The following is a 27,742-nucleotide window of genomic DNA, read 5'->3' on the forward strand; positions in this document are numbered from 1 at the left end:
ACATGGTCAATGACTACACCTCAGATTTCAGAAAACTGTTTTCTAACAAGACAATACATGAAGATTTATCCTACCCGAAGTCTTCTGTGGAGTGTCTTTATTTCTCTTTCCATGTCGTGCTTTTGATCCTGGAGTTTTTTAACTGTATCTGAAAAGATCACCAAAGTTTAAATATCTATTCTCACAACAATCTTCAGAGTAATAATACAAAGAAAAGGGGTACTTAAATATGACATTCAAAAAAACTTATCCTGTCCAAAGACTATAAAAAATTTTAATACAAAACTTTAACAGAAAAAATGTTAAATCCAAGTAATAACCAATATTACTTTCCTTGGAAAATATCAAGTTAAAAATCACAATTTCTAAATCACTTCCTTCCACAGTATCTTAATTTTGAAACAAAAAGTAAAACCGTTAGAAATTCACTTTGTTGGTACATAACCAATCAAAACAATATTGACTGTGACTACAATATGAACTTTTAATCATAAGTATTATTAATCTGCAGTATTTATATAAGCATATCTTTCCTTATACACTGGAATAAATTCCAGAAAAGAAGTGAATTAGTAAAATCAAAATTAGTAAAAAATATAATACCCAGGGTAGCTGCTGTTTCAATTAATCCTATAAAAATCTTCTTAAAAAATAAAGAATATATTTATAAAGTAAATCAATAATTCCTCGAATTATTTATCCCATAATGTGAATTTTCTTAGAAAAATTTCATTCACTCTAAAAACATTCAATGAGCACCAATAAGATGCAAAGTACCATTCTAGATAGAGTGAGGATACAAGGATGAAAGTGTAGCACAGGCTAGTCTCCCTGGAACCAGAAACGTAAAGGGAAGTCACCTTCTCTTTGGAGGTTCTACTCTAAAATCCATGCATAAGAGATAATGCTTTAGGAGGGTGCTATGCTGATAGCTGCCACTAAGTAAACCGCTCACGGCTGGTTACTTTGACAGCTCAGGAACCAATCACTTTTTGGTTAAGGGCAAGAAAGGGTACTTACACAACTGGTGGCAAATCCTTTACCCTGATTTACTTACAGCCCCACCCCAGTAGATCCCTGGCTGTTGTGTGTGTGTTCCAAGTGTGTCTTACACAGCCTTGTACCATGTTGCCGCCAATATTACCACATCTCGACACATCTGTCTCAACCATTAGACTAAAAACACTTCAAAGGCAGAAGCCATGTGATGACCTCACAGACTCAGTAGTTGGAACATGGTATCTTTAAAATGGAATAAATTTATAAATGTGCCCGCTAATGGTAGCAGTAATAAAAAGTAATGCTGAAATCATTACCTAGGGTTTTTTTTTTTGTTTTTTTTTTTAATAATTATCCTATTGACAGAACTTAACGATTTATCATTAGGGACAACATAACTATAGACATTAGTGTTTCTGGGTAAATAACATTCTCTCCCATTCCTTATACTTAGTAGCAGGAATTCAGGCATAGTGAACACCTGCTTGCAATGACACATGTAATCAAAAAATTATTCCTCTAGCTAATACTTTATTGGCTTTTAATCAGGACCCTAAAGTATGAGTATGCTGATGTTTTTTCTTAGATGGCTCATCATCTTCTTTATCCCTGTTCCACTAGAATCTTCTCTTCTAAAACTTTTTTGCCATTATGCTTTACATTTGATGTTGGTATATGTGTGTTCTGATTTTTTTTTTTTTGAGACGGAGTCTCAATCTGTTGCCCAGGCTGGAGTGCAGTGGTGTGATTTCAGCTCACTGCAACCTCTGCCCCCTGGGTTCAAGCGATTCTCCTGCCTCAGCCTCCTGTGGAGATGGGATTACAGGTGCCTGCCACCATGTCCAGCTAATTTTTGTATTTTTAGTACAGACGGGGTTTCACCATCTTGGCCAGGCTGGTCTTGAACTGCTGACCTCATGATTCACCCGCCTCGGCCTCCCAAAGTGCTAGGATTACAAGCATGAGCCACTGCACCCGGCCAGTGTTCTGGTATTTCTAAATGGCATAAATTCACTTTAACAACATAGAGCCTACAATATTTACAACAATTATATGTGGAATAATAATTACTACAAATAAATAATAATGCTGTATTTTCTAAAGCTGGATCAGAAATAAATGGGATAAAACGTTGGTGGCAGGGGCAATTCTGGTAGCCAGTAGTTAACTTGCTCTCATTCATTGCCCCAAAACTGTGTAACAAAGTCAGGTCCTGTGAAATAAAAAGGTTCAAAATTTACTCTTTAATTCGATAAATGTGTCATATGTACCAACTTTGTACCAGGCTTTTTTCTAAGTGCTTAAGATGTAAAGGAAAGGAAAAAGATATAATCTTCATCCTCTTAGAGACAGAAAGGCTAGTCTTGTGTTGAGACAACAAAGGTAGATGACTTCATAAGCAAAAGATTAAACTTTAAAGCCTGTCTCACATATAAGCTACTTCAGACTCAACCTGCAAACTAAGAGTCAAACAGACCATCTAATCTGGTTTGGGTAAAGCAGACACCAAGCTGAGTAGACGAGTCTAATGCCCTGATCCTTATCTCTGGAGGCAAGGATGGCTCTGGAATCAGCAAGGGAACTTGGTTCCTTGCGACCTCACACATAGACAAATTCAGGGTTTTGGACATAGACGAGGAGTAAGGACAGAAGCTGAAAAATTTCTAATGTTGAAAACACTGGGAGTTACACCTTTCATTTACATTGTATCAATTTATATGCAAGAAATATTTCATAATCAAAACAGGCGGTCAGGCGTGGTGGCACAGGTCTGTAATATCTGCCGATCACCTGAGGTCAGGAGTTCGAGACCAGCCTGGCCAACGTGGTGAAACCCTGTCTCTACTAAAAATAAAAAATTAGCCGGGTGTGGTGGTGGGCGCCTGTAATTCCAGCTACGCAGGAGGCTGAAGCAGGAGAATCGCTTGAACCCGGGGGGCAGAGGTTGCAGTGAGCCAACACGGTACCATTGCACTCTGGCCTGGGCACCAAGAACGAAACTCCATCCCAAAAAAGCAAACAAACAGCAAAAAACAGGCAAGCAAACAAAAAATGTTAGGAGTGTAAGTTCTCTTGAAATTTGCTAAAAATTGTTTTCTTTTTCTTGTCACAAAGGACATGACACAGCTACTTATTGTTAAACATAATACACACAAGACAAATGACAGCAAATCTCAGGACAGCTCACTTTTAACATTTGGCATTTTGATTCTCAGGCGACATTTTAAGCTACCTGGTCATCTTAGACTGATCATAAATTCTCAAGTTGCATTCATTCCTTTGCTCTTTTTCTCTTTATTGACCTTTTTTCATTCATGGCCACAGAATTCACATAATCACTGTTCTTTAAAAGGTGTTTTTCTGCTCCCTGGCACTACATTTTTATTATTGTCACCTCTTAAAAATAAATAAATAATCCTTTTAAATAAAAGGGAAAGTGGCAGCCAGTGGAAATATTCAGACAGAATAAAGTGCACTAAAAGTGTCTGTAGGGATTTGATTTAAACTTTACAATCTTTACAATCATGACTACGTTTTTACTCTGAAATGGAATGTATTTTTTTTTCCTGGAAACAAAGGAATTTGTGCTTAAGTTCTTGTTGTGAAGACTAGTTTGCAAAACTGCCATCTAGCACTATTTGTGGTCACACAAGAAAGCAGCATTACTCTTCGACTCTCAAACCTCTAACAGCAGTTTCCTTCCTCTTCAGTGTTCCTACTGTGAGGGACACTGCCATCTACTGTCTTCAACTCAAAAGCAACATTCAAGTCTACCAAGGAAAAGAACTACTACTATGATCTTCCTATTTTTAAATTACAAATTATAACTCAATTTTTACAATGTTATTTTTATTCTAGAGATCAGGCAAACTGCTGTTCTCAATGTTATTAGACCAACTTTGTTCTGAACAACTCTGGGCACTGCCCTACTCATTTAACAATGGGTTCATAACTTTTGAGTCCCATTATTGATTATGAACCCCATGATTCTCTGACAAAAAATAATCCATTCTCGGTCTGGTTATATCCCCATCAATCATGCTGATATTGCCAGGCAGTTACCATGGACACAGGATCAACCTGTGACTTTTTCTTTTCTGTTCTGAGATAAAGTGTCACTCTGTCGCCCAGGCTTGACTGCACTGGCACAATCTCAGCTCACTGCAGCCTCCACCTCTTGGGTTCAAGCGATCCTCCCACCTCAGCCTCCCAAGTAGCTGGGATTACAGGCACCTGCCACCACACCCGGCTAATGTTTGTATTTTTAGTAGATATGGGGTTTTACCATGTTGGCCAGGCTGGTCTCAAACTCCTGAACTCAAGTGATCTGCCTGCCTTGGCCTCCCAAGGTACTGGGACTACAGGCGTGAGCCACTGCGCCCAGCCTGGTTCGGTTTTGAACTCCCAAAGTGCTGGAATTACAGGCATGAGCCACCGTGCCCAGCCCTATTTTATTACTAAATGCAAATTATCCCCACATGTTTAAAAGAGTAGGACAAAAAAGAATGAAAAGTTATCACTTACGCTCTAGATCAGAAATAATGAGGTTGTCATGAAGTTTCACAGCACGATGTTGTTCTACTTCATCTTCAAGTTCAAAGATGGTTTCTTTCATGTCACTCCTTTCTGTTTCTTTTTCATCCAGGTCTGATCTTAATTTTTCTAACGTCATATTCAAATCTTCAATTTGTTTCTTAGCTTCTTCTTGGAAGGCTCGGTATTCATCCTCTACCTATGTAAAATTGATGATGCAGATTTAGAAAAGTTAAGAGTTGTTCTAAGGTAAGTTCCAGAATTGAGGTACACACAGTTTCCAAGGGGAGCTAAGTATGAGGCACTATGGATAAACTAAAACAACCTGTGTAATAACTGTTAAAAAGTATGAAAAAGCACTCCATGGTAAGATTTTATATAATACACTTAAACATAAACTGTTGCTGTAACACTGACTGAAATTATATTGATGTATCATTGAACTTAACCAGATTATTTACAAGGAAACTTTGGAAATTTTCGTTTCTCCAAAGTTTGGACTGAAAGCATGTACGTTTGATTAATGATTAACATGTTGTCCTAACAAAAATGATGTCATATTTGTGACGGTTCCAGTATCAAACTGAAATAGGGAAAACAATTCTCAAATAGTGTTTTTACGAAATTATTAGTTCACAGTAGCCTCTCAACATATATGTGCCAAGAAATAATACAAATCTCCTAAACCGTAACTTTAAAAGTGATCACTAAAAAAACCCTAAAATCTAAATTACTCAAATTGTGGCCAAAGATATATTAAAATTTATTTTAAAATCATTGCACTAAAATAACAAATAAATAAAATGTAAGCTAGAATAACTAGTATAACTAGAATAACTCATGGAAATAAACAGTTCATCAGCAACCACATGGGGTATAGATCCCTGGCCAGAATGCCAGGGGCCCTGGGTAGCAGTTCCAACTGAGTCCTCACTATTATGCTGGAGGCATGTAAAACAAGGGGCTGGACTGATAATTGCTAAGGTCCCTGCCAGCAATAAATCACAAGCCTCTGAGAAACAGGTGCCTCTATATGCCAAAAATATTTTTTAACTCTCAACAGATCTCTATTTGAAAAACTATTACTATAGCAAGATAAGAGGAAACATGCACTGCTGATGCTACAGACTGGAATACTGACTCTCCACCTATATTACACCAAAACAGATTTGAGATGAGGTGGGGGGAGGTAAAATTTCATGACCCACTCCATAGGCATACTCAGAACTAGGGACAAATTCTGGTTTTAGCTGTAATACCAGCCACATCGTCTCACAGGCAGGAAAACAGAACAAGTGAGAGAAAGTGACATTATCTTAAGAACACTTTTCACTCTATTCCAATAAAAGGAAACCATTCTCAAGTTTTAAAAATATGTTTTAAAAAAAAGCTAATAACACACCAAACCAAACCAGTGACCCAGGTTCTCAGTAAACACTGTGCACGGCAGCTGCCTAATGCTGTCCGGAACATTTTAATCTATTTAAACAATACCTTAGCAATGGCATCCTGTAATCGATTGGCATCATTTGGGGTATGAGCCAGATCTTCCTGCAAGCTACTAGCCAAAGTCTCTGCTTTTTCTTTGTCCAGCCTGACACTCTCCAGGAGGTCCTGAATATCAGATTTGTCTCCAGAGTTATGGATAGAATACAGCTCTGCCACTTTCTGCTTTTCATTCTCCAGCTGGGCCTTCAGGCGATTCATCTCTATCTGGTCACTGGCCACTGTGGCTTTGTACTCCTCTAACGTGGCTGCCAAGGCTGCTTTCTCTTTCTGCTCAGACTCAATAATTCGCTCCATATGGTGACTGCGTTCTTTGAGTGCCCCTATCATTTCTTGAGCTTCCTTATTGTCTTGTTCTGCCATTTTCAAAGTATTGCTTAAATGCTGCTGGACACCAAGAAGCTGCTCCCGTTCACAACGGGCATTCTCAGCGAGGTCCATGTAACGTTGTTCTAATTCCATATAGCGCCCACTTTTTACATCTTCATCTATGACGTAAGAAATGTGATGCTCATCTAGAAGAGAGCGGAAGTATTCAATCTGTCGACTAAAGTGTTCCAACTTATCACTCTGCTGACATAAAGACTCCATCAGAATAACCTTCTCTTCTCCAAGCCTTTCGTTTTCACTATTCAGTTCCTGGGTAATCTGCTGTAAATCAGCTAGCTCTTGCAGGGTTGCCTGGAGTTCCTCACTTGTACTGTGCTGGTTCTCTTCCATCTGGTGTATCCGTTCAGTCAGGCAAGCCACGGACACTTCACTGGCGTTCCCGCTGCTCCCCTTCCGGGAGCGCTCTATGCTGGGGATGCCTTCCGACTCTGAGGAGGATGGTACATCCAGCGCATCATCGCTCGATGTGAGGGGCTGGTAGACCTCACTGCACTCACTGTCTAAATTGTCCATGGAGTTACTGTGCTGATGGTCCATTAGCGTATTTTCATCCTGACTCAAGAGATCCTCCACTGAGCCAGGGGCAGAGCCTTCCACTGAAGAAGTCAGAGTTCCTCCTCCATCGCTCTGGTTACCAGGGGTGATTTCTGGGCTCAGGGACTGATAGCCAAACAGTTTTTCAGAATTGTCTAACCTCTGCTCTAGGGAAAAGCCCAATGCATTCAACCTGTCCTTTAATATTCTGTTTTCATTTTTCAGCTGGTTGAGTTCTTCACGGATGGCAGTATTCTGTTCCTGCAACTGCAATAAAGTGGACTCCACATCAGTCGGCTGGTGAGCCATAATAGTTTCCTTCTCAGATTTTTCATCACCCTCAGAATGATCCTCATTAATGCCCAGCTGGGCACGCATGTCTCGCAGTTCATTTCTCAAATGTAAAATTTCTACGTCTTTGGTTTTTGCCAGTGTGAGAAGATCCTTCACTTTGGCCTCCAAAGCAGCTCTGTCAGTGATCTGATTGTCTGACTTAGACTTGCTCATACGAACGTCACATTCTGTAGCAGTTCGACTGTGGGAACGTTTGGCCAATGCCATGTCATTAGCTCCCTGACCTGCAGAAGGTAGTTTTTTGCTCTGGTTTAATCGGGTACGTTCACGTAATCTTTCTCTAGTAGAACTGGATTCTTTATTACCTGTAGAAGTGCTCCGCTTGGTTGAAGAAGCTGTGCCTATGTGTTTAATACAAAAAATGTAAGGCAAAAATGTCAGCAATAAAAGGCTACATAGAATACACAGTTCCTGCCCCAGGTGTAATGAGATGAAATCCAGGATCTACACAATGATTTATATCTACAATAATCTTGCCTTAGAGTCTGTTACTTTAAAGTTCAATTTCTTCAATACCAGAAGATCATTCATCTTTTAATTATCAAGGAGAAATAAGTTATACACTTTGTTTTACACGTTTTTAAGAGAGTAAATTTTATGGAATGTGAATTACATCTCTATAAAGCTGTTACTGAAATGATATACATTAACTTGAATCCAGAAGCAGGGTTTTAACCAGTTCGCCAGAGGCATAATATTCTAGGGCAAGACAGGCGAAGGTAACTCCAGGATTAGCCAGTCGGTGGTAAACTAACTGCACACAGATAGTGAAGGGAGATCATAGGTGGGCAAGAAGGGAAAAGCAGTCTCTGAGCAAACCAAAAATCTAAGCTACCTACTAGAAACACAAAAATTTTACTCTGACCAAAGTAAATGCAAAAAAGTTTTAACACCATAAAATGCCACATAAATAGTAACAATTATAACAATAGCTAACGCATACCTAGCACTTGGTTATACAAATACATTAACACTTCACATACATTAACTTATATAAGCCTCATTAAACACTTGAGATAGGTGCTATTATCACCTTGTTTTACAGATGAAGAAACTCAGACACAGATGTTAAGTAATTTGCCAACATGTCACAGGTAATAAATAGATGAGCCAAAATTGAAACCCAGGCAGTCTGGTTCCAGATTTTGCACCTTAACCAGTATGTTATACTGTCTCTCTAAATGTAAAAAACGAAGCACTAATGTTAAATAATGATGATGTGTCAATCAAATCTACGTGAATCACATGATTACTTAACTACTAAAATTTTAAACCTGTGAAAACTGACACAATCATTTGTTTAATACAAAAACAACAGGAAGTTTTTTTTGTTTGTTTGTTTTTTGAGATGGAGTCTCTCTAGACCGTCACCCAGGCTATAGTGCAGTAGAGCGATTTCGGCTCACTGCAACCTCTGACTCCCAGGTTCAAGCGATTCTCCTTCCTCGGCCTCCCAAGTAGCTGGGATTACAGGCACGTGCCACCATGCCTGGCTAATTTTTTTGTATTTTTAGTAGAGACAGGGTTTCACCACGTTGGCCAGGCTGGTCTCAAACTCCTGACCTCAAATGATCTGCCCGCGTCGGTCTCCCAACGTGCTGGGATTACAGGTGTGAGCCACCGCACCTGGCCAGGAATATGTTTAAATACCTGTAAATACTTAAGAAATACTGAATTTTTATGTTAAAAAATAAGATCCACATCTAATCAATAAGTATTTTTAAAGACCCTGCTGGTTCATTAGGTGGTGGGATCTAGGCTGTAGAGGTAAACAGGGAGCAAATGATCTCCACAGATAGAGGGAGATAGCCACTAACAGAACAGGTGTACAGGAGGATGCGGAATTCAGGCTGGCAAAAAGACAGACAAGGAAAGGAAGCAGAAGTGAACATGGCACACAGAAAGGAAAAGTACAGTCACACAGTTAACGGAAGTTGCTGGGGAATGTTCATACAGAGTCCCAAAAGATAGGCAGAATTCAGTGAGTCACACTAAGTCAATAAATGATCCTGAGTAGGAAAGAAATGTAAGGAAAAGTACATTTTATGAAAATTAATCTAGAGGATACTAATATGGTTTGGCTGCGTCCCCACCCAAATCTCATCTTGAACTGTAGTTCCCATAATCCCTATGTGTTTCGAGAGGGACCTGTTGGGAGGTAATTTAATCATGGAAGCAGTTACCCTCACGCTGTTCTCGTGATAGTGAGTTCTCATGACAGCCGATGGTAAGGGGCTTCCCCTTTGCTTGGCTCTCATTCTTCTCCTTCCTGCCACTATGTGGAGGAGGACATGTCTGCTACCCCTTCCACCATAATTCTAAGTTTCCAGAGGCTTCCCCATCTCTGTGGACCTGTGAGTAAATTAAACCTCTTTTCTTTATAAATTACTCAGTCTGGGGCAGTTCTTTACAGCAGCATGAGAATGGACTAATACAGATACTCAGTGGAATACATAAGGAAGAAAGCAGAGCAGCAGAGGAGGAATGTGGGCAGGTAGACCAATGAGGTAAAAGAGGTCCTACATTCAGGGGTGGCAGTAAGAACACAGAAGAGGCAAGAAATCTGTGACAGATATGAAAGGCAAAAGTAATCAGACTGGGAGAAACAACTGTATACGGAGGCCAAAAATGGAAAAAGATGGCATAACTCTTTTTTTTTTTTTTGAGGCTCTGTCACCCAGGCTAGAGTGCAGTTGTGCCATCACAGATCACGGCAACTCTACCTCCCAGGCTCAGGTGATCCTCCCACCTCAGCCTCCTCAGTAGCTAGGACGACAAGCACACGCCACCATACCCAGCTAATTTTTGTATTTTTTGTAGAGACGGGGGCTTCACCACGTTGGGCATGTTGCCCAAGCTGGTCTTGAACTCCTAGGCTCAAGTGATCCGCCCACCTTGGCCTCCCAAAGTGCTGGGATTACAGGCGTGCACCATCGCACCTGGCTGGGGTAACTTTTTTCCCCAACATTAATTCCTTTCCCTAGTTCTGTAAGTGGTACCGCATCCTTATCTAAATCAAAAATCCTTACAAAAAAGAAAATCTGTTCATGTTTGAAAGATAAAAGAAGAAAAATTCCTCTCTGGATTACTGTAATGAGTAGACAGAATAATCTGAGGTAAAGACAAGTGAATTGATACACGGAAATCAAACAGTCTTAGGAAAGTCACTGGAGGAGGTAAAGGTAGAGCAGATGAACTGAAGAATAAGGATGTTGTTATAGGCTGAACTGTGCTCCCACAAAACACACAAAATTAATATGTTGAAGCCCTAACCCCAAAACCTCAAATGTGACCGCACCTGGAGACAGGATAATGAAGTTAAAGAGGTAATTAAGGTAAGATGAAGTCATTAGGGTGGGCCCTAATCCAACACGACTGGTGTTCTTGTAAGAGGAGGAGATGAGGACACACACACATAGAGGGACGAACCAGTGAAGACACAGAGAAGGCAGCCATCTGCAAGACAAAAAAGATATCTCAGGAGAAAGTAAATCTGCTAACACCCCCATCTCAGACTTCTGGCCTCCAGATTTGAGAAAATAAATTTCTGTGGTTTAAGCCATCCAGTCTGTGGTATTTTGTTATGACATCCCCAGCAAAATAAAATAAACGTACAAAGCCATACTGGGGCAGCTAATCCAGAGAGGTGATAACTGAATCCTGAGGTCAGGTAGCATCAGTCAGCAAGAAACTAAGTATATAAACACATGGAATCTCTCCCAGTACAATTCTAAAGGCAGGAAACAGGAAGACATGCAAATGGCAAGAGTATTTAATTTCCTTCCTACCACATAAGCTACAATGGTAAATGTGGTGATGACCCCAGGCTTGGGAGTAAAGACCTTGCCTCACCACCAGCCTTGTGGCCTTGTCAAAACACATCCCCAATAAATATTTACTGAGCAAATGAATGCACGGCCTTGGCCAAGACACTTAAGCTTTCTCATCTCTAAAATGAGGATACTAGTTCTCACAGGGCTACAGTGAGGATAAAATGAAATCATGCCTGTAAATCACAAAGCAAGGACTTCAATATTCCTTCTTGTTAATCACACCTATTATCATTAACAGGGGGGCCCAATCTGAAATGGAAGGAAGAATCTGCATAAAGCCAAAGCAAAAATGAAGACAGTAGGTAATCCTGGGCTAGAAGAGTCTAATACACACAAGAGGGGCTAAGAGCCTAAATTATGATGACAGAAAAGGATCTGATGTAATTTTTACAATTTGCCTTCATAAGCTTTATTACAAACACTTGATCTTATGTTTACTAGAAGTTTTAAAGTTCTTTTTCTATAAATGTAAGAAGTAAAATATGAGAGAATTACTCCTTGGACTGTAGGATAAATTAATTTATCAACTCCATCAATCTAAAAACAAATACCTGTTACTGAATGAAGAAAGATGGCAGAATTAGAATGAATGGATCTAGGCACTGATCATCAGAGGCTTCTAACATCATTTGAAGAGGGACAATCAGAAACTATGTGTTTCCTGATGGGTGGACACACCACCACCTATGAAGGAGTCTTGTATTTTGGTTGTTTTGTTTTCAAAATAGGGGGACAGGGGACCTGAATCTGTCCCATAAGGCTCCAATGCCATTTACAATAAATACAGACAATAAAGGGTGATGGGAAAAAACATCATGGGGATATTGCGATATAAAAATCCACATACTCAGAACTCTACAGCTCATATGACCAGCTTCCACAAAAATTAAACTGCAAGAATCAGGATAAACCCATAGATTTTAAAAAAGAAGATTTAAGAGACACATCAGCCAATTATATATGGACCTACATGAGTCCTGATCCAAATATAAAAATAGACAGTAAATAAAACAAAAATATTTATAAGACTCTTGGAAATTTAAATACTCATTGAATAAGTTATGATTTAAGGAATGATTATCGGTTATTTCAAGGACTGATAATGGTATTATGATTATATTTTTAAAACAATCCTTCTCTGGCCGGGCGCGGGGGCTCATGCCTGTAATACCAGCACTTTGGGAGGCTGAGGCGGGCGGATCACGAGGTCAGGAGATCGAGACCATCCTGGCTAACACGGTGAAACTCTGTCTCTACTAAAAATACAAAAAACAAAATTAGGTGGGCTTGGTGATGGGCGCCTGTAGTCCTAACTACTCGGGAGGCTGAGGCAGGAGAATGGCATCAACCCAGGAGGCGAAGGTTGCAGTTAGCCGAGATCGTGCCATTGCACTCCAGTCTGGGTGATAGAGCAAGACTCCATCTCAAAAAAAAAAAAAAATCCTTCTCCTAGGCCCGTTGTGGTGGCTCATGACTGTAATCCCAACACTTTGGGAGGCCGAGGCACACAGACCACGAGGTCAGGAGTTCGAGACCAGTCTGACCAACATGGTGAAACCCCATCTTTACTAAAAATACAAAAATTAGCCAGGCATGGTGGCGCATGCCTGTAATCCCAGCTACTCAGGAGGCTGAGGCAGGAGAATTGCTTGAACCTGGGAGGCGAAGGTTGCGATGAGCCAAGATCAGGCCATTGCACTTCAGCCTGCATGACTAAGACTCCGTCTCAAAAAAAAAAAAAAAAAAAGAATCTTTCTCTTTCCAAGATAATAAAGTATTTATGGATGAAATGATATGATGTCCAGAATCTGCTTCAAAATAATAAGAGGGAACAGTGGGTATCAGGAGTTACAACTGGCTGTGAGTTGATAATGGTGATGAGCGTATTGGGCTGAAATATCAATCCATCTACTTTTGTATGTCTACAATTTCCTATAATGAGATGGAACACTGTAAACACCAATGCATCCTGCCTATTCAAACAAAAAAGAAGTTGAAGTCTCAGACTGAATGTCACCAATACCTGTGCTAATCTTGGATTTGTTCTCCACGGTGGTCATGGCAGGGGCAGATGCTGAAGGTGCTGCAGATGGGCAGGTGCTTTTCTTTCCTTTAACACCATTAGTCACCGTTACCCCTCCGGCCATTCCAGCTAAAAGGTCATCACTGCTCTTGGTCTAGAAGCAACAGAAAATAAAAACAAATTTACTAGATCAAGCTAGATTAGATATTTTGGGACTCGACAAAGCTCATGACTTTTATACTAAGTTCAAGAGCCCTATTACCAAAACTATCTGACAGGTAGTAAGCAGCACACCATACTGTGCTACAGAAACAGAACTTCTTTATAGGTTTATAAACAATCACGTACTTCTTTTTAAAATAATAAAATTGTACATGTAATCAAAGACTTTATGGAAGCCTGCTATGTGTCCACATATGCCGGATTCAGATGATGGGGGATAGCACATGATATCTTGGGAAAGTCCTATAATGCCACAGGAAGTGTCATCTTGCAATTTCTAGAAAGAAATATCATTGAGAGTCAAATAATCTTCACTGCTCTAAAGTGATTCCATGATGAGGCCAGTATCTAAAAGAATTTATTCTGAAATTTATCTTTTTAACCTTATAATTCTGTAGTAATCAAATTTTAGTCACAATTGAAAGGAGGTATTTTCTAAAACATGCATAATATATTAATAAAAAACTAAAGACTTTACAGTTTGAGAAAGGGTTCTGCTATCTAAATGATCGTTATTACGTGAGAAAGACCATCTGCAATACTTATATTTTATAAAGACAATTTTAAAAACATGAGCCTTAAAAAAACACTATGGATAATAAATCGGCTGTAAATTTATTATTCTAAAAAGTAGTGAAGAAACGTTTTTACTTCTCCTAGAAATGAAGGGAACACAGAGCAGTTAAAGATATGTGGGGGAAAAAAAGAGAAAAACTACTTTTTAACAAAAGAACCCAAAAGTTTTCTCTCTTTGGCATGAGTTAGCCGACTGATTTACACTATCTTCTATCTGGAACCATGCCCTCTCTCAGATAATGATACTGAATTCATTTCTACTAGTTAAGATAGTTCATAAGTAACTAATCTCTAAAGTCTCTTCCAGTTCTAAATGTCAGTGACTCCATATGGAGCATATTTCTGTTATTCAATTATCAAAGTTCTAATACAGTACCATTAGGTTAAAAAGAGGCAGAAAAGGCTGGGCACAGTGGCTCATGCCTGTAATCTTAGCATTTTGGGAGGCCGAGGTGGATCACTTGAGCCCAGGAGTTCAACACCAGCCTGGGCAACATAGGGAGATTTCCGTTTCTACAAAAAATTTAAAAACTAATTACCTGGGCAAAGTGGCACATGCCTGTAGTCCCAGTTATTGGGAAGGATGAAGTGAGAGGATCGCTTGAGCCCAGGAGGTCAAAGCTGCACTGAGCTGTGATCACACCACTGTACTCCAGCCTAGGCAACAGAGTGAGACCCTGTCCCCACCCACCCCCCAAAAAAAGAGGCAGAAAAAGGAATAAATATTTTCAATGAATTAAACAGAATTCAACTCTGGTAATTAAGGGCTGTTACATTATGAAATCTAGAATACATAAAAAGAGAGGGAAACACTGCATTAATTTCAAGGACTGTTCATATTTTTTTTTTTTTTTTTTGAGACAAAGTCTCACTCTGTCACTGAGGCTGGAGTGCACTGGCATGATCTCGGCTCACTGCAATCTCCACCTCCCGGGGACTAGTGATTCTCCCACCTCAGCCTCCTGAGTAGCTAGGACTACAGGCATGCGCCACCATGCTCAGCTAATTTTTATATTCTTAGTAGAGATGGGGTATTGCCACGTTGGCCAAGCTGGTCTCGAACTCCTGGCCTTCAAGTGATCTGCCCACCTCGGCCTCCCAAACTGCTGGGATTACAAGTGTGAGCTACCATGCCTGGCCTGTTCATACTTTTAAGACTTGTTTCTGTTCACAAAAACTGGCCATCAACTATGATGCCGAAGTCACACAATGAAAGTCATGCCACTTTCCTGGCAATTTGTCCCTCCTCTATTAGCCAGTAAATAGCCAGTAAATAAACTCAACACATTCTTACATTTTCAGTCTTCTTTTGTATCCTGCTAATAAAAGTAAAATTATCTTTGAACTAATCTTTCTTCCTCCATAAGTTAAATTCTTCCATTTGACAATAATTACATTGAAAACCACCCTACATTGTCATGTCAAAGTGGACTACTCATCACACTTCTCTGGTTACAATTTGCCTTTGGCTAATGACAAAGTTAAATATACATAAGGGCACCAAATCATAAACTTTGCACTTATAATAATTAAGACAGTACAGTGCTGGAACAAGAATAAACTAGTGAAACAGAGTCCATAAGGAAACTGCATATTTATAGACACTTGATTTATAACCAAGGCAGCAAGGGAGAAAACAAGAGTTTTCCAGAAAATGGTGCTAGGTCAAGTGCATACACCAAGGGGGCAAAAATAAATGCTGAGACCTATTTCACACCATATCAAACATAAAGTCCAAGGTTTTCTAACTATGATTTTAAATCTAAAATTGTAAAACAAAGATTTGATCGATGTGACTACATAAAAATTAAAATCTTAAAAATAAAAAATCCTTTTAATTAAAAAAACGTTAAAATGTTTTGTACGACCAAAAAACCATCATAAATAGAATTTTAGAACATAAAAAACTGGGAAAGTATATTTGCAATATCTCACAAACAAATGGTTAAGGTCCCTAACACAGAATGCTTTAAAATTGAGGGGGAAAAGACGAAAAAAAGACAGAAAAATGAACAAAATGAATGAATCACACCATCAGTTTACACACACACATACACAGAGAGAGAGAGAGAGAGAAAATGATGATCAACCTAACTCATAATGAGAGAAATGCAAATTAAGCAGCACTTGTCACTTGACAGATTGGTACACATGCTCTTTTGGGAGGAATATGGGGAAACAGGCACTCTCCTTAGTTGCTGACGGGATGCACCTTGACATAAGCCTTATGAAAGGAATCATGCAATATCTAACAAAGTTACACATGTATTTACCTTCTCCCCAGCAACTTCACTTCTAGGAATTTAACCTGAAGATACACCTCCAATAATACAAAAATACATATGCACATGGCTAATTATTCACTGCAGCATTGTTTTTTATTGCAAAATACTGGTACGCCTTAAATGCCTATATATACGCAGGAAAGCATATGAAGTACACTTTAGTGAATACAATGAGGTATTAAACAGCAACAAAAAATAAGAAAGACTGCTACCAATTGGTATGGAGAGAGATTTCTAGAGTACATTAAGTGAAAAGATTAACAGAGTGCAAAAGAATATATTTTGCCACCTTGTGTAAAAAAGGATGTAAAAAATGTGTATTTGCTCATTTATGCAAAAAGAAACATGAGAAGAATAAACAAAAACTAAATTGCCTGTTAACCTCTGGGATGGGTGGGAACTGAGTAAGAGGGAACAGGGGAGGGGAGGGGCACTTTTCTGAACATATCTTCTCATATAGTTCTGACTCGTGGAGCCATGCTAGTGTTTCATATGCTGAAAATAAACAAATAAATAAAGATAGGAGAAACCTAAAATGGAATAGGATAGGAACAAACAGACTAACCGTATTTCAAATGAACAACACAACCCAAGTATTTTTTCAACACGGTAGTATTTTGACCATAAATCCTCAAACTGTCAAGCCAAAGACAAAAGTATGCAAATACTGAACTTCAGGCCAGTCACAGTGGCTCACGCCTGTAATCCCAGCACTTTGGGAGGACGAGGTGGGTAGATCACGAGGTCAGGAGTTCAAGACCAGCCTGGCCAACATGGTGAAACCCCATCTCTACTAAAAATACAAAAATTAGCTGGGTGTGGCAGCATGTGCCCATAATCCCAGTTACTCAGGAGCCTGAGGCAGGAGAATCGCTTGAACCCGGGAGGCGGAGGTTGCAGTGAGCCGAGATCTCGCCGCTGTACTCCAGCCTGGCAACAGAGCTAGACTCTCAAAAAAAAAAAAAAAAAAAAAAATTGAACTTCAGTTGATAAATTGTTTTTCACAGTTGTACAGATAATTCTAAAACTATTTTCTGTACATTCTAGAGTGGAGAAAATAAGTAAATATAGACTGTAGAAGCCAGGTGTTTCAGTGTTGGATAAATGGATTACAATTATAGGATGTGGAAAGGCTGTTATGAACCTTTTAAGTCAATGGAATTGGAAATATCAGTGTGAACTCACACATTTTAATAGATACAGCTACAGAAATTGACACAGATATGTGTGTGTGTGTGTGTGTGTGTGTGTGTCCCAAAAGCAATGAACACATCTAACCTCCAGGTCTTGGTTTTTAAGTACTATCCTCCACTAAAAAGAACAAGGCCTCCTTGAAGAAATGGCTGATTCTAGGGCTGGGACTGAAAAGGTACAAAACTTATTGTGCCAGAAATGAAGGAAGTGCTCAAAGAGTAATAGGAACATGTCAAAAGGACACAGGAACCAGCTTGATGGGGCTCCCAGTGGACAAATCAGGGATAATCTAGGCATAAAACTAAATGATCCTAATAATTTATACCCCACTAAGAATCTATGAATTTACAGTAATATAAATGAATATATAAACCAAGGGAAAGTGAAAACTCTTCCTTGTAGCAGAATGCCAACTAACACATGTAGAAGGAATGACGGAATTAGAAAATTGCCATGTGGCAAAAATCACAATACTAACTGATTTGGGAAAGAACTATCCAAAAAAATGCTAAAACCAGGGTGAAAAGTCTAGTGAAAAAAAGGATAGATATATGTACAAAGTTTCAAAGTATCTCTGACAAGCTACTTATTAATTACAAGAGGGAACACAGTAACCTGACAGTGGAGAAGCCTAGCCAAAGGAAGTTAACATCCCCCACAATGGAAAACATGGAAGCCTTTCGCTCTTTAGAAATGTCAAGGTGATAAAAGACAGAGTGAGAAACTATTCCAAATTTAAAGAGTATGAGGAGCATAACAACTAAATGCAATACATAATCCTGGATTGGATCCTGGGCCAGAAAACAGATTTTTTTTTCCTCTTTTGCTGTATCTGAAATTAGCACAACTGGCGAAATTTAATGAAAGGTTATACATTAGATACTAGCATCCTATCAATGTTATTACTATGGTTATAAAAAAGAATGTCCTTATTTTTCTGGAAATACACACTGAAATATTCAGCAGTAAAGGAGCATTATGTCTATAGTTCATGCTGAAACAGCCCCCCCACCCCCAAAAAAACTATGTGTGTATACATGGTATATACAGGAAAGTGATAATCATGACAGGTTAACATATGAGGAATATTGATAGAGTATACTGGAATTCTTTGTACTAGTCCTTCAGCTTTTCTGTAAGTCTAAAATTATTTCAAAATAAAAAGATTTTACATGATTATTTCCAGACAGATTGAGGATCTAAACAGGAAATTTAGAAAAACACTTTTAGAAAAAAAAAAATAGGGGCCAGGCATGGTGGCTCACACCTATAATCCCAAGGCTTTGGGAGGGTGAGGCAGAAGGATCTCCTGCAATCAGGAGATTGAGACAAGCCTGGGCAACATAGTGAGACCTTGTTTCTACAAAAAGAAAAAGAAAAAAACATAGGCAACTATTTCATTTGACCTAGGGATGGGTTAAGATTTCTTAAACAAAACACATACACATATACACGTACATACATACACACATACACACTCACATATACACACAGACACACATACCCCATAAAGAAAAGATTAACAAATTGGGCTACATTAAAATAAATAACTGCTGTTCATGAAGATACCTTTAAAGGTATCATACCTTTATGAAGTGGAGGGGAGGGGAGGGGAGGGGAGAGAAGAGAGAGAAAGCAAGGCAGAGTGGGGGAATATACGTGCAGCATGTATAAATGATAAAGGGCTCACATCTGGAAGAGGTAAAGAACCACAAATCAGTGCAAAATGACACTGTACCCTCTCACACCCACTAGAATGGATACTATCAAAAAACAAAATAACAACTATTGCAGAGGACGTGAAAAAATTGGAACCCTTATGTACTGCAAATGGTGTAGCTGCTAGCAGTGAGAAACAATAGGCAGTTCCTTAAAGAATTAAAAATGGACTTGCCATATGATGTAGCAATTCCACCCATGGGTATATACCCCCCCAAAATTGAAAGCAGGGCCTTGAAGAGATCTTTGTACACTCATATTTATAGCAGCACTATCCACAGTAGCCAAAAGGTGGAAGCAACCCAAGTGTTCACTGACAGATGAATGGATAAACAAAATATAGCATATACATACAATGAACACCATTGAGCCTTAAAAATGGAAGGAATTCTGACACATGCTACAACATGGATGAACCTTGAGGACATGACGCTAAGTTAAATAAGCCAGACACAAAACAAGTGGTGTATGATTCCACTTATATAAGGTAGCTAGAGCAGTGAAATTCACAGAGATAGAAAGTAGAATGGTGGTTGTCAGGTGTTGGAGAGAAGAGGGAATGTGGAGTCATTATATAATGGGTACAGAGATTCAGTTTAGCAAGATGACAAGTTCTGGAGATGGATGGTGATGACGGTTGCACAACAATGTGAATGTATTTAATGGAACTGAACTGCACACTTAAAAACTGTTAAGATGGCTGGGCACAGTGGCTCACACCTAAAATCCCACCTTCACAGGAGAATTACTTGAGGCCAAGGAGTTAGAGACCAGCCAGGGTAAAAAAGTGAGACACTGCCTCTAAAAAAATTTTTGTTTTGATTAGCTGGGTATGGTGACACACATCTGTAATTCCAGCTACACAGGACGCTGAAGCCTGAAGACTGCTTGAGCCCAGGAGTTCAAGGCTGCAGTGAGCTAGGATCACGCCACTGCACTCCAGCCTGGGCAGGCAACAGAGTGAGACTCCATCTCTTAAAAAAATTAAAAAATTAAAATTAAAAATTAAAAGGCCAAGGTGATGAATGTTGTATGCATTTTTCCACAATAAAAAAAAAAAAAAGTTCGGAAAAAAAAAAGACAACAGAAAAATGGGCAAGTGACTTGAACAGGCACTTCATAGAAGTGGGTCTAAATGTCCACTGAGCACATAAAAAATGTATAAGGCCGGGTGCAGTGGCTCATGCCTGTAATTCCAGCACTTTGGGAGGCCAAGGTGGGCAGATCACCTGAGGTCGGCAGTTCAAGACCAGCCTGACCAACATGGAGAAACCCCGTCTCTACTAAAAATACAAAAAATTAGCCAGGCGTGGTGGCACATGCCTGTAATCCCAGCTACTCGGGAGGCTGAGGCAGGAGAATCACTTGAACCCGGGAGGTGGAGATGGCGCCATTGCACTCCAGCCTGGGCAACAAGAGTGAAACTCCATCTCAAAAAAAAAAAAAGATCGTATGAAAAAAAAAAAAAAGATCGTATGAAAAGGTATTCAATCTTACTGGTAACGATGCAAATTAATGCCACTGCTCCATCCCTTTATACATCCGTGAGTGCTTAACATGAAAGGAATAACAATTTAAGTACAGGAGAGAATGTGAAGTAACCAGGAGTGTAAACTGGTAACCACCTTGAGAAATGATTTTCTTCTATCTATAATATTAAAGCTGAACATAGGTATACTCTATGGTCCAGTAATTTCACTCCTCGTTCTAGAACCAACACAAATGGGTGCACATGTGTATTAATACACACGTATAAGAATGTTCATAACAATAATACTCATAGCCACAGAGAAGAAACTCTAAAAGTCTGCCAATAGTAGTAAAAGTCTGCCAATAGTACAAGAGATGAACAAACTGTGGTATATTCATCCCATGGATTACTAACCAGCAATGAAAAGGAAGTGACCACTGCTAGATGCAACAGTACGGATAAGAAACCAGACATACATAAAAAGAACACAGTGTATGACTACGTTCCTGTAAAGATCAAAAACTGGCAAAAATCATCTCTGGTGCTAGAAGTTAGAATGGTAGTTACTTTTGGGGAGGACAGGAAGGGCAATGATTAAGCAGAGGCACGGTGGAAGCTTCTGAGGGGCACGTATGTTCTGTTTCTTTAACTAGGTGGTGACTGCAGGGTATGTTTCATTTTGTGATGATTCACTAAGCTCAACACCTATGCTTTGTGGACTTTGCTGTACATATGTTTTACTTCAACAAAAAAAGTAAAAACAAAACAAAACACAACTCTGCATTTTCCAACTTACCTTTTACCATAAGCTACTAGCAGGCTCTCTGCTATTTTTCCCTATTTCTTTTAATTTTTGCTACAAAATTCTGTAAAGGCATGTGCATTCCCACACATAAACATCCCCCATCGGTAAGTCTAAAAACATGAAACTGATGAAGGAATAAATATTCAGCCTACTCTTTGTAACTGATGCAAAATGCAAATAATTTGGTACAAGCATTCTGGACACAAATAATGAAATACTACAACCAGGTACATATACTTCTCAAGGTCAAGCCCAAGTTTCACATGTATCTTTCTCTCAAATTTGAAGATTTGTTATCAAATTTTACCTTTCAAGTTTCAGAGGTGGATTGTACATACTATTAACAAACGTTTACACTGTATGACCACAAATAATCATGGAGAGTTATCAATTATAGATTCTAACTGAAGCTTATTAATTCATGTCTGTAATTTTTAGAAAAAATTATCATCGGTATAATGGAAAAGTATATTACTTCAAAAGAACTAATCATGAACACCTGAACAGTAAGTGAACCCTGCAAAGTGTAGGCATGCAGGAAACCCTCTCTACATGGAAAATAATCCTCTCCACTGACTGTGACAAAGGAGAATTAAGCATACAAAGGCTGCAAGCCCAATGACACAGCTCCTGACAGAAGTGGGAATAATGTCCCCAAAACTCACTGTGAGCAGCAGTAGTGTTTTGTATTTACAAAAGCTCCAACCAGCAGTGAAGTGTTCTGGATCAAAAGAGTCCTTCCCCTTAACCCTCAACTACATCTAGCCTCAAACAATACTTGAAATGAGAGGTGAAGAAATGCATATCCTGTACCCTATCACTACAAGAAGAGAGTCATGAGAATATTGTGCAGTGACAGACACACAGGTGTGGGTGTCCATAAATGAATGGGTGTGTGCACATGCTGTCTCAATAATTAAGCCAAACACTTCATTCATCTGGCTAATCATCAATGCTCCATGACAGTTAAAGGAATTCAAATTGTAGGAAGTATCTAGATGCCAGAGAAGCACAGGAAAAAAAAATGTTAGAAAAATAAAATAACACTGTGGGGTCTCAAAGCCCTTCAATGTTTTCCTTTTTTTTTCACTATTTTCTTCTTTCCTTCTCTGTTTTTACTTTAATCTCCATTTAATGACTTTTTCCTTCCCCTCTCTTAGGTGAAGGCAATTGCTCCACTCCAGGAAAAGTGTTGCCAAATAGCTTTACCTCTGCCCTGACCTTCCTGCTATACACACACACACACACACACACACACACACAGACACCCCCTACTTAAACAAACTTGTCAACGCAGCAGAGCCAAAGCTATGGACAGCTGGCATGTGCTGGCAAGAGTAAGTGTACAGTTTTGCTTTACAGTGGAAAAGTACTCACTGTTCAAGACCAAATTCCCAGCAACTCCAGATCCAAGACTCAGAAGATGTAACATGCCTGCTCAGTGCACATTCCATAGTAAACCTCCAAAGACACTGCCTGCCTCTGACGAAGAGGCCACAGAAGGAAGGCAGCAGTGCACATCTAATGCCAACATTTCAACCTGTTCTTCCAGTCACATACATAACAGGTCACCTAGTCACACAGGCACTCCACGCCAAAGAGAGCCCCAGCAACTGAATAACCAGTTAGGTCAGAAAATGCCACCTGTCTTACACCAAAGAGCAGCAGCACTGCCACCAACAAAATGATTCAGTGTGTTCACTGAGACAATGGAAGCTGGGCAAGGGTCTATTCCTGGTACCATCCTCCAGGTCACAGAATGATACCTAACAATTCATCAGGGCCATAGCAAGGAGAAAATCTGTGTGCATCTCCGAGCCAAGGGAATAAGCCTGGGTTCAGTTCCAACAACCTTAGAATAGAAAAACCAGCATTTCCTGTTAGATCTTTCTACACATATCAGGAAGTTCCTCATTGGCTGTTCCTGAGTTCCTTCTTAAAATAATTAAGCCATGATCTATCAGGGCCCTGCCTAGAATGAACAGATCATGTTTCCAGTTGTGCATGCATACGCACACCCCTAGTCCAGCTATTTGAGAGGCTGAGGCAGGAGGATCCACTGAACCCAGGAGACCAGCCTGGGCAACACAGAACTCATCTATTTAAAAAAAAAAAATGGTAATAGTAATAATAATATCTCATCTCTTTTTAAAAAAATGGTAATAATAATAATAATCATCATCATCGTGGACCAGCTGCCAGAAGAACAGCAATTTGTGGTGGTGAAGGTGAGGGAGACAGGCAGATAAAAACACCCGTCTAGGGGTCACAGGACTGCCAGACTTGACTCACATGACCTTTTCATAAAACCTTCCCAGGCTTGAAACAATATTTACTTACCTGAAACTGTTCACAATGCTTTACTGCTCTCCCAGGGTATCTGACATTCTCCCTGGGTATTTTCATTATTCATGTTTGTGCCTTGCCTCCATCCTTTCCTCCACAAGCTCCCTGAAGGCAGACTGTACCTCCAGCTCACACAATCACAGCATCCTGCACAAGGCAGGTGCTCAATTATTGTTTCATGAACAAGCCTATTGTCTGGTTTCATTCAAAAAGACAGATCAAAAACAGCAATTAGGTCCACCCCACTGTAAGCTCTGTTCAAAGGCCAAGTGTTCCCAGCACCAGAAGAGGGCACACCCCTAAGAATGCTCATTTAATATATTAAACATCATATTTAAATTCAGTCCTCCAAAAACCCATCATGTATTCAAACATCACATGAATACCTTTGACAATGATGCTGCTGTTCCAGGTTTTACAAGTTTGCCTCCCGTAGATGCTGAAGAGCTGTTTTCAGGTTTAATTTTTTCTGCTGTTTGCGTTTTACTTACTGCAGACACTTTAGGCACTGAGCCAACACTCCTGCTTGCTTTCTTCATTCTGAGCTGCCTCTTCGTGATGCATTTACAAGCAAATCTGTGGGAAAAAATGGTATTACACTGAGAACATAACTGGAAGGAAGTGCTTTAGAAGTTTGTTTCTGAAGAATTTTACCATGTGATAAAACTGAAAGCTAGATGTCACTACAGAAAAGTTGAAAAATTCTTTTTTTTTTGAGACGGAGTCTCGCTCTGTCGCCCAGGCTGGAGCGCAGTGGCGCGATCTCGGCTCGGCTCACTGCAAGCTCCGCCTCCTGGGTTCACACCATTCTCCTGCCTCAGCCTCCCGAGTAGTTGGGACTACAGGCGCCCACCACCACGCCCGGCTAATTTTTTGTATTTTTAGTAGAGACGGGGTTTCACCATGTTACCCAGGATGGTCTCGATCTCCTGACATGATCCGCCCGCCCCGGCCTCCCAAAGTGCTGGGATTATAGGCGTGAGCCACTGTGCCCAGCCCTGACATATCTTATAATACGGGTGAACCTTGAAAACAATACATAGATGACCCCGACTTACTATTTTTAAACTTTACAATGTTTCAACTTTACAATGATGTGAAAGCAATAAACCTTTAGAAACCACACTTTAGAGTACCCATACAACCATTGTTTTTCACTGTCAGTACTGTACTCAATAAACTACATAAGATATTCAACACGTTATTATAAAATAGGCTTTGTGTTAGATGATTCTGTCTAACTGTAGACTAATTTAAGTGTTCCAACCATGTTTAAGGTAGGTTAGGCTAAGCTACGATGTTCAGTATGTTAGGTACAATAAATGCATTTTCAACACATGACATTGTCAACTTATGAGGGGTTTATAGGATGTAACCCCATGTTAAATAAAGGAGCATCTGCACCAAGTAAAAGAAGACCACGTAAATGTCTTCTTTTGAGAAGTGTCTGTTCACATCCTTTGCCCAATTTTTGATGGGGTTGTTTTCTTCTTGTAAATTTGTTTAAGTTACTTGTAAATTCTGGATATTAGACATTTGTTAGATGGGTAGATTGCAAAAGTTTCTCCCATTCTGTAGGTTGCCTGTTTGCTCTGATGATAGTTTCTTTTGCTGTGCAGAAGCTCTTTAGTTTACTTAGATCCCATTTGTCAATTTTGGTTTTTGTTGCAATTGCTTTTGGTGTTTTTGTCATGAAAGTCTTTGCCCGTGCCTATGTCCTGAATGGTATTGCCTAAGTTTTCTTCTAGGATTTTTATGGTTTTGGGTTTTACATTTAAGTCTTTAATCCAGCTTGAGTTAATTTTTTATAAGGTGTAAGGAAGGAGTCCAGTTTCAGTTTTCTGCATACAGCTACCCAGTTTTCCCAGTACCACTTAATGAATAGAAAATCCTTTCCCTATTGCTTATTTTTGTCAGGTTTGTTGAAGATGAGATGGTTGTAGATGTGTGGTGTTATTTCTGAGGTCTCTGTTCTGTTCCATTGGTCTATATATCAACATCACTGTTCTGTTCTATTGGTCTATATATCAACATCACTGATCATCTGAGAAATGCAAATCAAAACCACAATGAGATAACATCTCATGCCAGTCAGAATTGCAATGATTAAAAAGTCAAGAAACAGCAGATGCTGGCAAGGCTGTGGAGAAATAGGAATGCTTTTACACTGTTGGTGGAAATGTAAATTACTTCAACTATTGTGGAAGACAGTATGGTGATTCCTCAAGGATCTAGAACCAGAAATACCCCAGCAATCCCATTATTGGGTAGACACTCAAAGGAATACAAATCGTTCTACTATAAAGATACATGCACACGGTATGTTTATTGCAGCACTGTTTACAATAGCAAAGACATGGAACCAACCCAAATGCCTGTCAATGATAGACTGGATGAAGAAAATGTGGTACATATACACCATGGAATACTATGCAGCTATAAGAAGGAATGAGATCATGTCCTTTGGAGGGACATGGATGAAGCTGGAAGCCATCATCCTCAGCAAACACAGGAACAGAAAACCAAACACTGCATGTTCTTGCTCATAAGTGGAGTTGAACAATGAGAATACAAGGACACAGAGAAGGGAACAACACACAACAGGGCCTGTTGTGGGGTGGGGAACGAGGGGAGAGAACTTAGAGGATGGGTCAATAGGTGCAGCAAACCACCATGGCACACGTATACCTATGTAACAAACCTGCATGTTCTGCACATGTATCCTGTTGTTTTTTTTAAAATAAAGAACAAAAAAACACAAAGGCCACAAAGGACCATGTATTATATGATTCCATTTGTACAAATTATCTAGCAGAAACAAATCCATAGAGATAAAAAGAATATGAGTGATTGCCAGGGGTTGGGATAGGGAGTATAGAGGCTGGCTACTAATGGATACAGGGTTTCTTTTTGGAGTGATGCAAAGTTCTAACATTAGATCACGGTGATAGTTGCACAATCCTGTGAATATATTGAAAACCACTAAGTTTTACACTTTAAATAAGTGCATTGTATGACATATAAATTACATATCATTAGAGCTAAAATTTAAAAAAAACAACCGTAAGTTTTTCCTAAACTTATGATGAAATAACATTGTAAGTCGAACAAGGACTTCTGGAAAATATATCCCAACGCTGTAAAATATGTGATAAAGAGAAAGATTATGGTTTTGCAGAGGTCCAAGAGGAGAAAAGAAACACAGTCAAAGCTTTAAAGATGCTGAGATGCAGACTGTTCAAGGAGGCTGGCAGCTTGAGATCACTTAGACTGCTGGTTCTTAGCCATATCAGACCCAAATACCCACTGCGCACCTTTTTTTTAAGACAGGGTCTTACTCTGTCACCCATGCTGGAGTGCAGTGGTGCAGTCACGGCTCACTGCAGCCTTGACCTTCCAAGCTCAATGGATCCTGCCACCTCAGCCTCCCGAATAGCTGGGATTACAAGTGTGAACCACCATGCCTCACCCCCGTTCTTTAAAGACTATTAAAAATATACCTTTACTATCCTGAAATAAAATTCAGAAATAACTTATGACATATATATTCCAAAAATATCTACTTAACACAGCAACTATAATATAAAAACAATTTTTAATAAAATAAATATAAATTTCAATATGTAAATTTTCAGGCAGAAGGGTCAGAAATCCACATCTCTAAGTTGAATCACTGAATTTCACAGCTACAAATACTCTTCACTTGGGTATGTCATTTTGGCAACTCAGATACCACACTACCTATCATGAATGCTATCAATAATGTGATTGATTCTTCATTTACCTAAAAAGGTAAATCACTCTTAGTGTGATGGTTAATTTATGTGTCAATCTGACTGCATCATGGAGTGCCCAGACATTTGGTCAAATATTACTCTGGGTGTCTCTCTGAGGGTGTTTCTGGATGAAATCAATGTTTTACTCAATGGACTGTCTAAAGCAGATTAACTT

At 39.4% G+C, this 27,742-nt stretch overlaps 1 protein-coding gene across 8 annotated transcripts in view; it reads right to left on the reverse strand.

Moving 5' to 3' along the window:
* Positions 1 to 27,742, reverse strand: part of LOC134739258 (cytospin-A-like) — a 177,432-nt gene that overhangs the window by 120,254 nt on the left and 29,436 nt on the right. For all 8 annotated transcript variants that reach the window (XR_010125866.1, XR_010125867.1, XM_063662787.1 and 5 more), the window contains 5 exons: positions 24,178 to 24,367; positions 13,174 to 13,327; positions 6,028 to 7,658; positions 4,525 to 4,732; positions 75 to 148 (listed from right to left, as the gene is read on the reverse strand). Coding sequence is in view for 6 of the 8 variants with exons in the window: in XM_063662787.1 (XP_063518857.1) it covers positions 75 to 148; positions 4,525 to 4,732; positions 6,028 to 7,658; positions 13,174 to 13,327; positions 24,178 to 24,330 (2,220 nt within the window). In the remaining 2 variants the exon portion in view is untranslated. The remainder of the gene's footprint in view (positions 1 to 74; positions 149 to 4,524; positions 4,733 to 6,027; positions 7,659 to 13,173; positions 13,328 to 24,177; positions 24,368 to 27,742) is intronic.

This window comes from Pongo pygmaeus, chromosome 23 (genome assembly GCF_028885625.2).
Source record: "Pongo pygmaeus isolate AG05252 chromosome 23, NHGRI_mPonPyg2-v2.0_pri, whole genome shotgun sequence".
Taxonomy (NCBI): domain Eukaryota; kingdom Metazoa; phylum Chordata; class Mammalia; order Primates; family Hominidae; genus Pongo; species Pongo pygmaeus.